General features: G+C 40.7%; 1 protein-coding gene across 11 annotated transcripts in view; it reads left to right on the plus strand.

The window, feature by feature from the left end:
* Window positions 1–10007, plus strand: part of CEP295 (centrosomal protein 295) — a 55212-nt gene extending 45205 nt beyond the window's left edge. For 8 of the 11 annotated variants that reach the window (XM_073337112.1, XM_073337074.1, XM_073337084.1 and 5 more), the window contains 7 exons: window positions 920–1602; window positions 2229–2402; window positions 4150–4267; window positions 5102–5305; window positions 6104–6203; window positions 8464–8563; window positions 9592–10007. In XM_073337112.1, the coding sequence (XP_073193213.1) occupies window positions 920–1602; window positions 2229–2402; window positions 4150–4267; window positions 5102–5305; window positions 6104–6203; window positions 8464–8563; window positions 9592–9630 (1418 nt within the window). In that variant the 3' untranslated portion in view covers window positions 9631–10007. Of the gene's footprint in view, window positions 1–919; window positions 1628–2228; window positions 2403–4149; window positions 4268–5101; window positions 5306–6103; window positions 6204–8463; window positions 8564–9591 lie in introns of those variants that run through there. The other 3 variants (XM_073337064.1, XM_073337118.1, XM_073337135.1) reach the window with 3 other exon arrangements.
* The last annotated feature ends 3056 nt before the right edge of the window (window positions 10008–13063 follow it).

Below are 13063 nucleotides of genomic sequence, written 5' to 3' on the forward strand. Positions count from 1 at the left end.
TGAAAGTTGTCTGCATATCACAAAGTCTATTTGTGTGTGTGTGACATGAGCCTGCTTATCAATGGTATCTTATCACCATGTTTAGAGACATGTATATTTGAAAGAATGCTTATCTGCTAACTTCCAAATATTCTCAGTTAAAAAAAAAATAGAATCAAAACCTCTTATTAGATAGATATAATCCCATTGCTGTAATATCTAAGTGACTCCTAAGTATAACTGGTTTTGTATGTGTAGATCTTAAGGGAAATCCAAGTGAGAATAACCATCTGCTGTAATTGGCCTTCATAAGAAAGAACAGGCTGTGTTCTGATTTGGGTGCTTTTTTCTACTGTTACTGTATACAGTACCAGTAATGATTTTTTTTCTCTTTTGCTTCCTTTAGAGACACTGTCAGAGAGGCCTGAAATGCTACGGCTTTCTAATTGAGAGTGGCTTCCAAGGGCCAAATTCTCTGCTTGGTATAAATTGGTGCAGCTCTATTGACTTCAGTGTAGTTGTGCCAGCTTACACCAGCAGAGAATGTGGTCCTAAACATTAAAGAAAAAGACAAGTTACTATGTCAAGAAATATAAATCTATTAGAGATCGTGTTTAAAAGAAACCAAAATTATTTTATGTAAAATAACATTTTTAAATGAAGATACTTTCCTGATTAATACTCAGTTTTTTTATGATTTGGATATTTGGCTATCTAGAATTTCATTCTAATTCACCAAATTGACATAAAAAACACTGTAATATCTTAATAAATGTGAATATTATGTACTGGAATGAAATTACTATATTTAAAACATTGTTGCCTATTTTACTATGCTTTTCTTAAATGCATAAATAGCTACTTTCTAGACCATGGCTTCCTTCTTTTTGTAAACTCTATTGTATGTAGTTAGACTTTTCTGACAGTCTGACTTTTCAAGCAGGTTCTGAAGAATCTTTTCACCCTCTTCAGTTGGAATCTACCCTGAATGAGCACAGACAGAGAACTGAACCACCAACAGGTCTTCGCATTGTATTTGAACAAAATTCTAAAATTAAAAAATCAGAGAATGAGAACTACTTTTCACCTTTTGGAGACCAATATGGGGGGCTGGCGAGAAATATAAAGAATACTAATCTCCAGTCTTCAGTGGAAAACCTGCGGAGTCCAACTCTGAGTTCATTGGAAGAACAGGGTTCATTTTATCAGCTACTTACAACACAGATTACAGAAAATGAGACTCTCCTGACTGAACATTCAGTAAAAGACGTTGTGGAACTGAGAAAAGAGAACTTGTGCTTTGAAGAATTACCTGTTGTGACATTGAATAAGCACAAGGAGCTTACTGAAACTCCAGTTCTTGGAAATGAAGCAAATAGGATTGTGGAAGGTGACCGTTTACAGTGCAGTACAAATATATTGGAGGAAGAACAAAGCATTCTGGAAGTACAGATGTCATCTAGAATGCCTAGAGCAATAGACTCAGAAATCTCCGTCAGCCCTTCGCAAGCAACTATACAACAAAATGGTGGTTTGCCAGAAATACCCCAAAACCAAAATTCTAATTCAGTGCTCACAATATGTTCAGGGTCACATTCCTTACAAAGCCGTGTGCCAGTCTGGGTGAGTGAAATAAAGGTTTCACAAGGTAATTGTTAGTGAGTTAAATGCCATTCAGATTTCAACCAATTGCTCCATGATATTTTAGACCTTTTGTAATTGGAAAATTTAGCAAAGTTCACTTTACAGTTTTAGTTTGAGACTTCTCAAAATTTGTGTAATTTAATCTGAAATTATACTGATCCTGGTCATTTTAGGTCTAGATTTTAATTGAGAAAAGGCTAGCCATTATGGTAAAGGAAGATACGGTTAAAATGGTTAATTTAGAAAAACAACCAAGCTTTGTTATAAATGCTGTTCCCTTAAGGATCAAATAAAAGCTACTTTTGTTTGCCAAGAATTAGCTTTCAGGCTGTGACTAGAATTCCGGTTTAGAGGAGGGGTGGAAAGGAGGTTTTGTACAATGGCAAATAAAATATTTAGGTTGGACTGAGCTCCTTTGGAGGCGTTCTGAGTACATCAATAAATGTGGGAAGAGCACTTTGCCTGAGGTATTTCTTTCACTGCCTGGGGCACGTTTTCTTTTTATCTGTATGTTGAATAATTCTTTCCTTTGTAACAGGCTAACAAATGTTGCTGTTGCTAGAAATATTGATTTTTACCTTGATGTTGTCTTCTCTATTTTCTAGGAGACCGAGTCAGGGCATGGTATTATGGAAGAACCTGAACTGACTCTGATAAGCTCAAATGACATCAGTGTTGCAGAATCAGACTCTGAACACATTAGCCAAGAGAAAAAAAGAAAAAATAAGTTTGATAGCCTGGCATATGCTAGTCAGTCTGAACTTAAAAGTTGTTCTGAGGTAAATCTTGATTATCTCTCATCATTTTGAACCTGGTTCTGCAGATTTTTTGCTTTAGTAGGAGGAAGAAGAAACTTCATAATTTTAAAACATGTAATACAATATTGTAAATCATTAGCATGTTTTGGGTTCTCCAGATTTGCAGATTTTTGCGCCATTTGGTGATGGTGCCATGTCTGGTAGGTTGGGCTGATGCAGAGAACTGAAATCCATCCTGCTTCCTTCATTTAGTCCTTTGCCTTACCCCAGCAGCTTAGTTGAGATGGAGTACTCCAAAGTTCACACTGTCAGAGGAACAAAAATGTCCCCCGTTGTTAAGGCAGAACAATAACCCATTCCTGGAAGACTCAGTGGGAAAGGCAAAAGTCCTATTACCTTACTAGAGAAAGGGCATCCAGGTATTGCATAGAGGCACACTTCAGAGCCATCTGCAGTTCTCAGAATAGACAGAAGAGGATGGGCTCATTGCATTACTGCACTAGTTTTTTTTATTATAGTATCCTTTTGTCTTTTTTGCTCAAATTAAATGAATGATGTCCCCAAACCCCTAGGGTACTGAATGACTAAGTCAGTGGGTGTGAGTATGCTATTTAAGTTCTGACTGCATGCTTCCTTATTCTAATGTAAGAAACTTGCCTCGGGGTATTTTGTAGTAGACTTTTAATGAGACTTCTGGAACTGAAATTCAGACAGTGTTTAGGGGCCTCTCTCTATCCAATCCTCCCTTTTCCTTCTCAGTGGATAAACTATAGCTTTTCCTCAGAGTTGCATGACTCAAGCTAGTGTATCAACTGTTCCATCCTCAGGATATTTTAATAGCTCTGGAAAGGTCCATGAGGATGCTAATGATAAAACTTTAAAATCAGGTTGTGAATGATTATTTCCTCATTTGAGGACTGCCAATTTTCCAGGCATTTCCTTGGTGGTTCTCTTTGACCTAGATCATTCTGTCCCTATTCAGATGCTCATATGTTGTCCACAAACTGTCCCTGACCAGTTCCAAACTCTACAGATAATGCCAGTTAGGATTAAACCATTCTGACAGTGGATGATCACAGGGTAATTTATTCAAAGATACCTTTTCTCAAGACTATGTGGATGACTATAATATAGTTGATGCCAGCCAGTGTTATGAAGGAACATGCTTACATAGCTGCTATCTTGGGAAGATGACCACACACATTCAAATGAATAATAATTAAATTGCAAAAGGGCATAGTGACAGTGAAGAGCTCCAAGTGCATGAAGGTAGCTTTTAAGAAGCAATTAGACCCTGGAAGAAATTGAGAATAGACAGTTGGAGGCTGTTGTAAACATTGGGGCAGCATTGGGGAGTAACATTTATCTGAGAATAGGAGAAGTAGACAGAATTGTGTGAGAAATAGAGATGGAACAGGAAAAAAAGTGAACAGATGTAAGTGGGGTCAAAACTGGATCCTGAGGCAAAAATGAGAAGTTTGAACTTGATGGGGAAAAGCGGCTTTATGGGTAAGGATCTGATTTTTTTTTTTTTTTTGTTTTGAGAGAAGTTTTTATAAAATGGCTTTTAGTGCCAGGAGTCTGGATTCCCTGCTGCTGTGTGCTAACTACGTTTTTCTTGTATCTGTGCTAATGATGAAAGATCTTTCTGTTGGCTCCTTAATTGTTTGTTCCTTGACAATAATGGAGATGCATTAATATTACTTCACTAAAATGTGTAGCCTGTTCTAAGTACATTATACCAATCGATTCTTCTGTTTTGCAATAGGGGAGAGAATTTTTACCTTTAGACCCAGAAGCAGATTACTCTGTTTTCACGCTTCCTGACTACTCTGCAATAGCTCAGAGTCCTAATGAGGATCAGTCTCCATTACGTCAATCTGCAGGTACTCATGTGTAACTTCAGTATACTCATTAGAACTGAAACAGAGAATCTCTGAAATATTAAAACATTGGTAAAATACAGCTCCACTTATGGGAGACTTGTAATTATATAAGTATATGCCGCCATTCATTACAGCATCATACTAGATGTGGTCCAGGTCCAATGTATACCACCGTACCATGGAAACAGCTTTATTTGCCTGTTCCTATTGAAAAGTCTGTTTCAACATTGCCTGTCTTGAAGGCTTACTTCAACAAGAAGCTTATTAACTCTTCTCATTTCACATTCTATCCCTTTTACTAATTAGAAAATAGTCTTTCACTCCTTCATGATGTACCACCAGCTTTGCTGAGCTATTGCATAATATGTAATGATCTCCATCTTTCCTAATTTCTTGTTGGTCCCCTGCCCCTTAGTATTAATTTGTAAGCTTCTCAGACCAAAGATCTGAGGATCTGCATGAGTGGGTGCCTAATACACTTTGGGGCCTTCTTAAAATGACAAGCTAGATCTGCTCTGTGTTTTGAGAATGTCTGTAATTTGGACCCTGTTGTTTACAGTGTGTTTTAAGGTATTAAGATTTAGTAACATGTATAGCAAATCCAAAATGCTATATATGTGCACTGTAGCTTTAAAATAACTGTAGGAACCATAAATCTGAATTGCTGTTTGTTTAGTAAATTTCCTAATTCTCCTCAAATCAAACCTTGATACAATCCGTGAAAACAGTAAAGCTCAGTTTTAGGACAGCTATCTAAATTCATAGGTTACTACAGGTGATTATCCTATCAGCGATAAAATCAAAAGTCCTGAGACCTTCCTTCTTTCTTCACAGTCATGTTGTTAGAGTTCACTTCCACACCAGGTAGTTTACAAGAATCATTTTTAAGGAGAAAGAAAAACTTCATCCAGAAGTCCTCTAAAAGAGTGGAAGAAATAAAAAATAGAGAGAGAAGTTCTGAAAAGCATCAGGCCAAGCTGTTTCAAAGGGACAAGACTGAAAGATTTAACATGCCAAAGGAGGATTCTTCTACTTCTGGTAAATTTCATTTGGAAGTAGGGTAAAGCATTAAGGATTCTTCTAGTAATTATTCCATAAAGCAGGATAGAGTCTGCTATTTTTGGATCTTTGCTCTTGCAGATCAGAATATTCTGTAACAGGGGTTCTCAAACTTTTTCACTGCCTGGATCACATCTTAAGAGCGTTTCAGAGATACCTCACCCTCTCATAATCCTAGGATCACCTCTTCACCAGCTTAGTTACATAAAATCCCTGGAAAAACCGTGATTGCTTACATAAAAAAGCAGTATTGAGAGCGTAACATATTTTTAGCTTCTTTTAATGGGAATTAGAAGCTGGAAATAAGGAGCATAGCTAGCACCATTATGACAAGCTAACTCTGTGGCCTGCTATAGACAATAGTCTAAAAACTAAGAGAGCCTCACAACTTGGTGGTGGTTCCCTGTAGGAGATAAGATCGTTACTATTGTCCTTGGCTGAGATTTGGAGACTTACTCTCAAAAGAGAAAATTCTGCCTTATGGAGTCCATTCTATCAGCCTGTTTCTTTTCAAATGTGTTTTCTCCAAAATAGGAAACATGATTTAGTCTTTCTTGTTTTTGTTTCAGACCTTACTGCCTTTTGAGGCCAGGGCTTATCTGCTGTCTGTCAATCACTACACACTCAATTTTGTAAAAGGTGTAAACTTGTCCTGGTAAAGATTATATAGTTGTCACTGGTACAGTTGTTGTCACTGATCTGTATGAGCCCACTTTTGGGTTGGCCTCATAGTTGCATTTTCAAATGTAAAAAAAATATATTTTGTTTAAAACGAAGGTGCAGTTATCAGTCAGTTGAAGAAAGTGGGGGAAGTGAAAGTGTGCTCTCCAGAGGACAAAAGGTCTGCAGATGTTCAAATGCAGCAGCGCACTTTAAGGTATTGTGTGAATATAGTTGGTAGAAATTAGACTAAACTACTTTTGTTTCTGAAATAATACCTGTTGCACTAATATAGAACCTTAATTTTAGCAATGGTTTCTGATCTCCCATTTATTTCAGCCCCTTAGACTTAAACTAGATGAGTGCTTGTGGAGACTACTATTTTGTGCTTTTTGTTGGGAGTGCAAGGCAGGAAACTGGGGTAGGGAAGGAATTTTTCTCCAGGTCAGATTGGCAGAGACCCTGGTTTTGGGGGTTTTTTTTGTTTTGTTTTGTTTGGGTTTTTTTGCCTTACTCTGCAGTGGGGCACAGGTCACCTGCTGGTTTGAACTAGAGCAGGGGTGGCAAACTACGGCCGTAGGCCGGATCCAGCCTGTGGAATTGCCACCTCCATGACACTGCGGGCCCCACACTGCTGCTGGAAGTGGACGGCACCACGTCCCTGCAGCCCCTGCTGGGGGAGGGCCAAGGGCTCCGTGTGCTGCCCTCTCTTGCAGGCATAGGCACGCACACGCAGACACGCCCGCAGCCAGGAACGGGAACTGTGGCCAATGGGAGCTTCAGGGGAGGTACCCACAGGTGAGGGCAGCATGCGCAGCCCTTGGTCGTGGTCCGTGTGTCCGTCCCCGGGGTCTGCAGGGATGTGGTGCTGGCCGCTTCCGGGAGCAGCAAGCCTGCCCTGGCCCCGGTGCGCACCGCTGCCACTTCAGGTAAGTGGTGCCAGGCTAGAGCCCGCACTGCAAACCTCTCCTGCACCCCAACTCCCTGCCCTGAGGCCCCTGCTGCACCCTCACCCCTCCTGTACCCCAACCCCCTGCCCTGAGCCCCCTCATACACTCCACACTCCTCCACCACCCCAACCCCTGAGCCCCTCCTGCACACCTCACTCTCTCCCCTGCACACCAACCCTCTGCCCCAGCCTTACATTCATGGCCCTGGATGCAATTTCCCCACTCAGATGTGGCCCTCAGGCCAAAAAGTTTGCCCACCCCTGAACTCGAGTAAATGGTGGCTTCTCCGTAACTTGAAGTTTTTACATCAAGATTTGAGGACTTCAGTAACTCAGCCAGGGGATATGGGCCTATTACAGGAGTGGGTGGGTGAGGTTCTGTGTCCTGCAATGGTGCAGTAGGTCTGTCTAGATGATCGTGCTGGTCTCTTCAGGCCTTAAAATCTAGGAGTCTGAGTCCACTCAGTTCAGGCTTAATCATTTTCACCTTTATTTATAAAACTTCAGACATACATGATGAAATAGATAGAGGCCCAAGTTACCAAATTCTGGGCTACCAGGAAATTCTCCTGTATTTTCTGACGATCATTGCCACCTCTGATCCCTGGTCTGGTCGGTCAGACTTATTCCTCCAGTGTCTGCTCCAGTATTTCTCCAGTTTGGTTCTACTAAACTTCACTTGCATATGTAATGTAGACAAGTATAAGAATCCATTAATTAAATTTTTCTCCATTCAGCATTAATGTAATCCATACAGTACATATGTGCAAGCTTTAATGTACACAACCTAGGCTGCTTATACAGTTTTCATGTTGTCACCCTGTCCTTATTTTTCCCCACTAAAAGGCACTTTTAGGATTACAGGATTGTATATTTATTAAACTAATTAACTTTTCCTTTTACCAAAAATCTAATGTAACACATTGCATGAACAAAACATCACTTTTTCCCAGCCAGCTGTAGCATTACTTAAGCAGATTTACGTAAGAGGGGAAAAAATTGGCAAAACAACACTCATGCCAGGCAAAGTTAGGCTGAGACCTTGGCCTAAGTGTTGCTGCATCTAACCTCATTCGCTATCCATAATTATAAATTATGCTGTATAAATAGTGTTTTCACTCTTTAGTGAAAAGACTTTTGACCTACAGAGTTCCAAGGAAACAGTTTTTTCCCATTCTGTGACTTTGAGTTGTTATAGCTAAAATAATTATTCATGCCAATGTGTTTACAATTTAAATCTAACTTCAGGATTTTAGATCAGTAAAACATTGGGAAAATTGCCACTCACATTCTGTCAAATGTCAAGATGATAATATATAGTAAAACAATTACAAATATAACCTCAAAACTCTGGGTAATTAAACTTATTGGATATAAATACTAATAAGGATTTTTGGCATACTAGAAGTAAACCAAAGTTGCATTTTTAATCGTTTCCAGTTTAACCCTGTATATGTAATACAAACACTTAAATTTTTAAGTTGAGCCCCCATTAATAAGAAGTATACACATTTTTACTGTTTGGCAGACTTTATAATCAACTAGCCGAAGTGAAAATCAGAAAGGAAGAGAAATCAAGACAACAAACCTACGCTAAAAACAGGGAAAAGGCTAAAGAGTTTCAAAAGGTAACTGCATCTGGTACAGTATCTTAAACCCCTTGGCCTAGCGTTTCTCTATTTTAATGCCTGTTGTTCTGAGCAGTTCTAATTCCACTGAGCTGTCGGTGAAGTCCCTTTTTAATGAGACTGCTATCTACGTCGTATTGTTAAAAACTGGAGTTCATCTAAAGCAAATGTGGTGAGCCATTCGTGCAGTAATGATGAAATTCTACCACCCTATCTCATGGTGATGAATTACAGCCATGTGACATGTGTTTATAGGCTTTCAGCTACTAATTTTTTAAATTGACATACTAAAATTTTGCATTTTTCAATGAAGACCAGGTTGAAAAATAGCAATAGAGAGCTACAGTCTTTAAGGTGTATAGTTAAATTATGAACGCTGGCCAAAAAACGGTGGGAAAGAAACAAAACTATCTAAACTCTTCCCTACAAATTAAATCTGATTTAGCATCATCTGATCCTGATTTTTCCCCTCCTGTAACTTTGCTGGAAAGAGTGCATCGGTGAAAACCTCCCAAATTAGGAGTCAGTGTTTGAAAGCTTGGTGCCTCTACAGTCCAAGTGTTCCACTTCTAGCTATTAAGAGGTTACACGAGTTTTGGTTTTGAAATGGAACTGCTCACTTGATTTAAACCAAACCATAGTATCAGGATTTAAACTTCTGGCTACTGTTAGCACACTGTTCCATTCATTGCAACAAATGTAGGGTTAGCCTGAGAAACTCCCTGCAGAGGGCCGCGGTTAGGACATCCACTGCATGACTTTAAGAAATATAATTATTACTGTGCTTGTTCTGTTATTTACATAAGGTTGCCTGGTACCAAATATACACTGATGTATTTAAACACTGAATACCTCATTGTCTGAATAAACCAATCTGCTGTTGTGGCAAGTATTCAATAGAACATTGACGCTTAGCTGATGCCCTTCCGATTGAGCATTAGCTATTCATAACACTGCCAGCCCGTGATTTAGGAACTTCGCATCTAAATCGATCTGCTAGATATTTAAACACCTATTTTTACTTACAGAAAACATTGGAAAAACTACGAGCCAAAAAGACACATTGAACACTAGATCCTTTAGGAGACTTCTGGGAATAAAAAGTGCTTGACTCCTTTCTCAGTTCAATCCAAGGAATGTATGATAAGGCCAAAGTCACATTAAGCAATATCATTATGTGGCTGTGAAGTACTGAGCTTTGATATAGGTCAAATTCATAATTTAAATAATGTAGCAACCTCAGTAGTTTGTTCCCAAGATTTGAGTGATAACCACTACCAAAGCTTGCCTAATTAGATTTCATATTCCAGTTTATACTCCATTTCTGCTTGTATTATGACTCAGATTAACCAGATCTAGATTGTACAAAGGCTTTTTAATTGAGGATGGTCTGCATTTAAAAGTGAAGTCAGCTGAATCTTTTTAATAAAGTTTTGTAATGAAACCTGTGCATGTGTCAATTTATTGGAAAATCATAGGATACAGAGGTAAAACAGTCCAATTTGCCTAATTCCTATCAATTTAAAATGATACACCCTTTCAATGACACTTGAGGGGAGATTTATTTCAAAGGTGAAAATAGTGGTGTCAAGGTTCCTTCCCCACTCTGAACTCTAGGGTACAGATATGGGGACCTGCATGGAAAAACCTCCTAAACTTACTTTTACCAGCTTAGGTTAACTTCCCCAAAGTACAAACTATTTTACCTTTTGCCCTTGCACTTTTGCTGCCACCACCAAATGTCTAACTGGGTTTATTATTGGGAAAGTTATTTGGAAATGTTTTTCCCCCCAAAATTCTCACAAATTTTGCACCCCCCTCCTGGGGAAGGTTTGATAAAAATCCTCACCAATTTGCATAGGTGAACACAGACCCAAACCCTTGGATCTTAAGAACAATGAAAAAGCATTCAGTTTCTTACAAGAAGAATGTTAATAGAAGTAAAAAGAATCATCTCTGCAAAATCAGGATGGTAAATACCTTACAGGGTAATTAAATTCAAAACAGAATCCCTCTAGACAAAACCTTAAGTTACAAAAAGACAGGACTATCCATTCCATTCAGCACAGCTTATTTTCCAACCATTTAAAGAAAATCGAATGCATATCTAGCTAGATTACTAAGTTCTAAGACTCCGTTCCTGTTCTGTCCCTAGCCAAAGCATCACACAGACACAGATCCTTTGTTTCTCCCCTCCCTCCAGCTTTGAAAGTAACTGTCTCCTCATTGGTCATTTCGGTCAGGTGCCAGTGAGGTTATCCTAGCTTCTTAACCCTTTACAGGTGACAGGGCTTTTCCTCTGGCCAGGAGGGATTTTAAAGGTGTCATAAATATAAAGGGAAGGGTAAACAAGTGGTTAGGCCTGTTACTATTAATTCCCATTGAAATTAAACCCTTGCCATTTTTACCTTTGAAAATTTTACCTAATGCATTTTACTGAAACTCTGCAGTCCCTCAAAGGAGTCTGACACATAATGATAAACTGTATCCTGGAAAGGCTGTAGAGTCTTACAGTTAACATGAGATCACTTTACCTCTGTGTACTCTAGTGGTGAGACTGATAGTGGAATATTGTATCTAGTTCTAGTGTCAACATTTACAAATGTTAAATGGAGAAGCTGAAGAACATGCCTCAGGCTGTGTCTACATTAAGTCCTGCATTAGAACTTGAAGTAGCAGCTGCTGGACTTGTTAACCTAGGGCAGGGGTGGGCAAACTTTTTGGCCCTTTGGCCACATCTGGGTATGGAAATTGTATGGTGGGCTATGACTGCTCACAAAATTGGAGGGTGCTCCAGGTGGCACTTACCTCAAGCAGCTCCCAGAAACAGCAGCATGTCCCCGCTCCAGCTCCTATGGGGAGGTGCAGCCAGGCAGCTCTGCACTGTCCACTGACAGTGGTTCCCAACCAATGGGAGCTGTGGGGGCAGTGTGCTGAGCCCTGTGGCTGTCTGTGTGTGTGTAGGAGCTGGAATGGGACATACTGCTGCTTCTGGGAGCCATGTGGAGTGGGGCAAGATCCTGACCCCACTCCCTGGCTGGAGTGCCAGATCTAGGCAAGCCCTGGAGGCTGCTTCTCAGCAGGAGCTGGAGGGCTGGATGTGACCCCTGGGCTGTAGTTGACCCACCCCTGACCTAGGGTTACAAATATGTAGATGCTAAGGTTAAGAATGGTTGAACCTTAGATCCCCATCTGGGGCTCCAGTGTCTACACTGCTTAGGTGGATGTAAATCTAACCAACCATCCCAAGCACCCTCCCAAAAGGTGGCTGCCACTGCCCTAGCCCTTCATGCTGCAGTATGGGAAACTGGCTGTCCACTGGGCAAATAAAAGTCTATGTATGGGCTTCCTTTGGTGGACTCCCCCAGCATGAACCAGTGAGGCTACATCTTCACTGCAAAGAAACAGGGCTTGAACTTTAGGTCCAGGGTTGATGTAGGGTTTTGGGACTGAGCCCTGGGCTTGTGTAGATGGCAGTGGGGGGAGGGAAGAAGGGGAGTTAGGCTTGAGCCTGGGTATTTACTCAAAGTCATGCCCTATCACCTAAGTTCCCTCTAAGCTGTGTATCAGCCTCTTAAGCACTACAGCAGGTTTTTTTTGGGGGGGAGGGGGAGGAGAAGAGATACATTGCCCCCAGATCTGCTGTGAGTAGGGGAGGCAGCTGTCCTATGGCCCCAACCTGAGCTACTACAGCAGGGGACCCACAGGTCTTCGTAACCCTCTGCCCTAAGCCCCCTCCCACACTCCAACCACCTCTGCCCTACCCCTGCAACATGAATTTTATATGCCACTCTGCCTCCATACTGGTGCACATAAAATTCATTCCACCTGTTGGGAAAAATTAGAGGCAATGCTGCCCATGTCTCTACTATACAAATACCCTTAACTAAAACATAGGTACTTGGGCTGTGCTCCAGCAGATCCTGCTGCTCTGGCAGCCCTCAGGTTTGCTGCTGCAGTCATGGAGGTCCTGGGAAGTCACCAGTTCAGTGACCTTTGTAAAAGACACAGGCTGTGTTCTAGCTACTGAATTCCTTACAATGCAGTTGTGTTGGGTTCAGCTCCTGATGGGGTCAAGTTACCTGGGTTCTCAACTCAGATGCCACCCAGGACCCAGTTTAAATGATAATGAAAGATTCTAGCTATGTGCAGAATTGGGGTGCTACTGCCATCCCTTCAGCCAGGGGTTCAGATTTCTGCACTGGTGACCCCATCCACATAAAGCTGAGTGCAACCCCCCCTTATATAAAGAAGTGTTTTTAATGTACAGATTATAAATGCTGGAGGCAAAGCAGGGTTTCAGGTGGAGGCAGACTGCTCGTGACCACCCCCATAACCTCAAGCACCTGAGGGGCCCAATCCCCAGTTTGAGAACCCCTGCCTTAAGTAAACTTGACCTGTAGGTAACCAAGTGTCAGCAGCAGCTGCATTGCTGAAAATTAAGCACAGGTGTGTTCAGCTAAGTTATAGGTAACTGAATAATATGAGGAAAAACTAGAC

Source organism: Lepidochelys kempii, chromosome 1 (genome assembly GCF_965140265.1).
Source record: "Lepidochelys kempii isolate rLepKem1 chromosome 1, rLepKem1.hap2, whole genome shotgun sequence".
NCBI classification, from domain to species: domain Eukaryota; kingdom Metazoa; phylum Chordata; order Testudines; family Cheloniidae; genus Lepidochelys; species Lepidochelys kempii.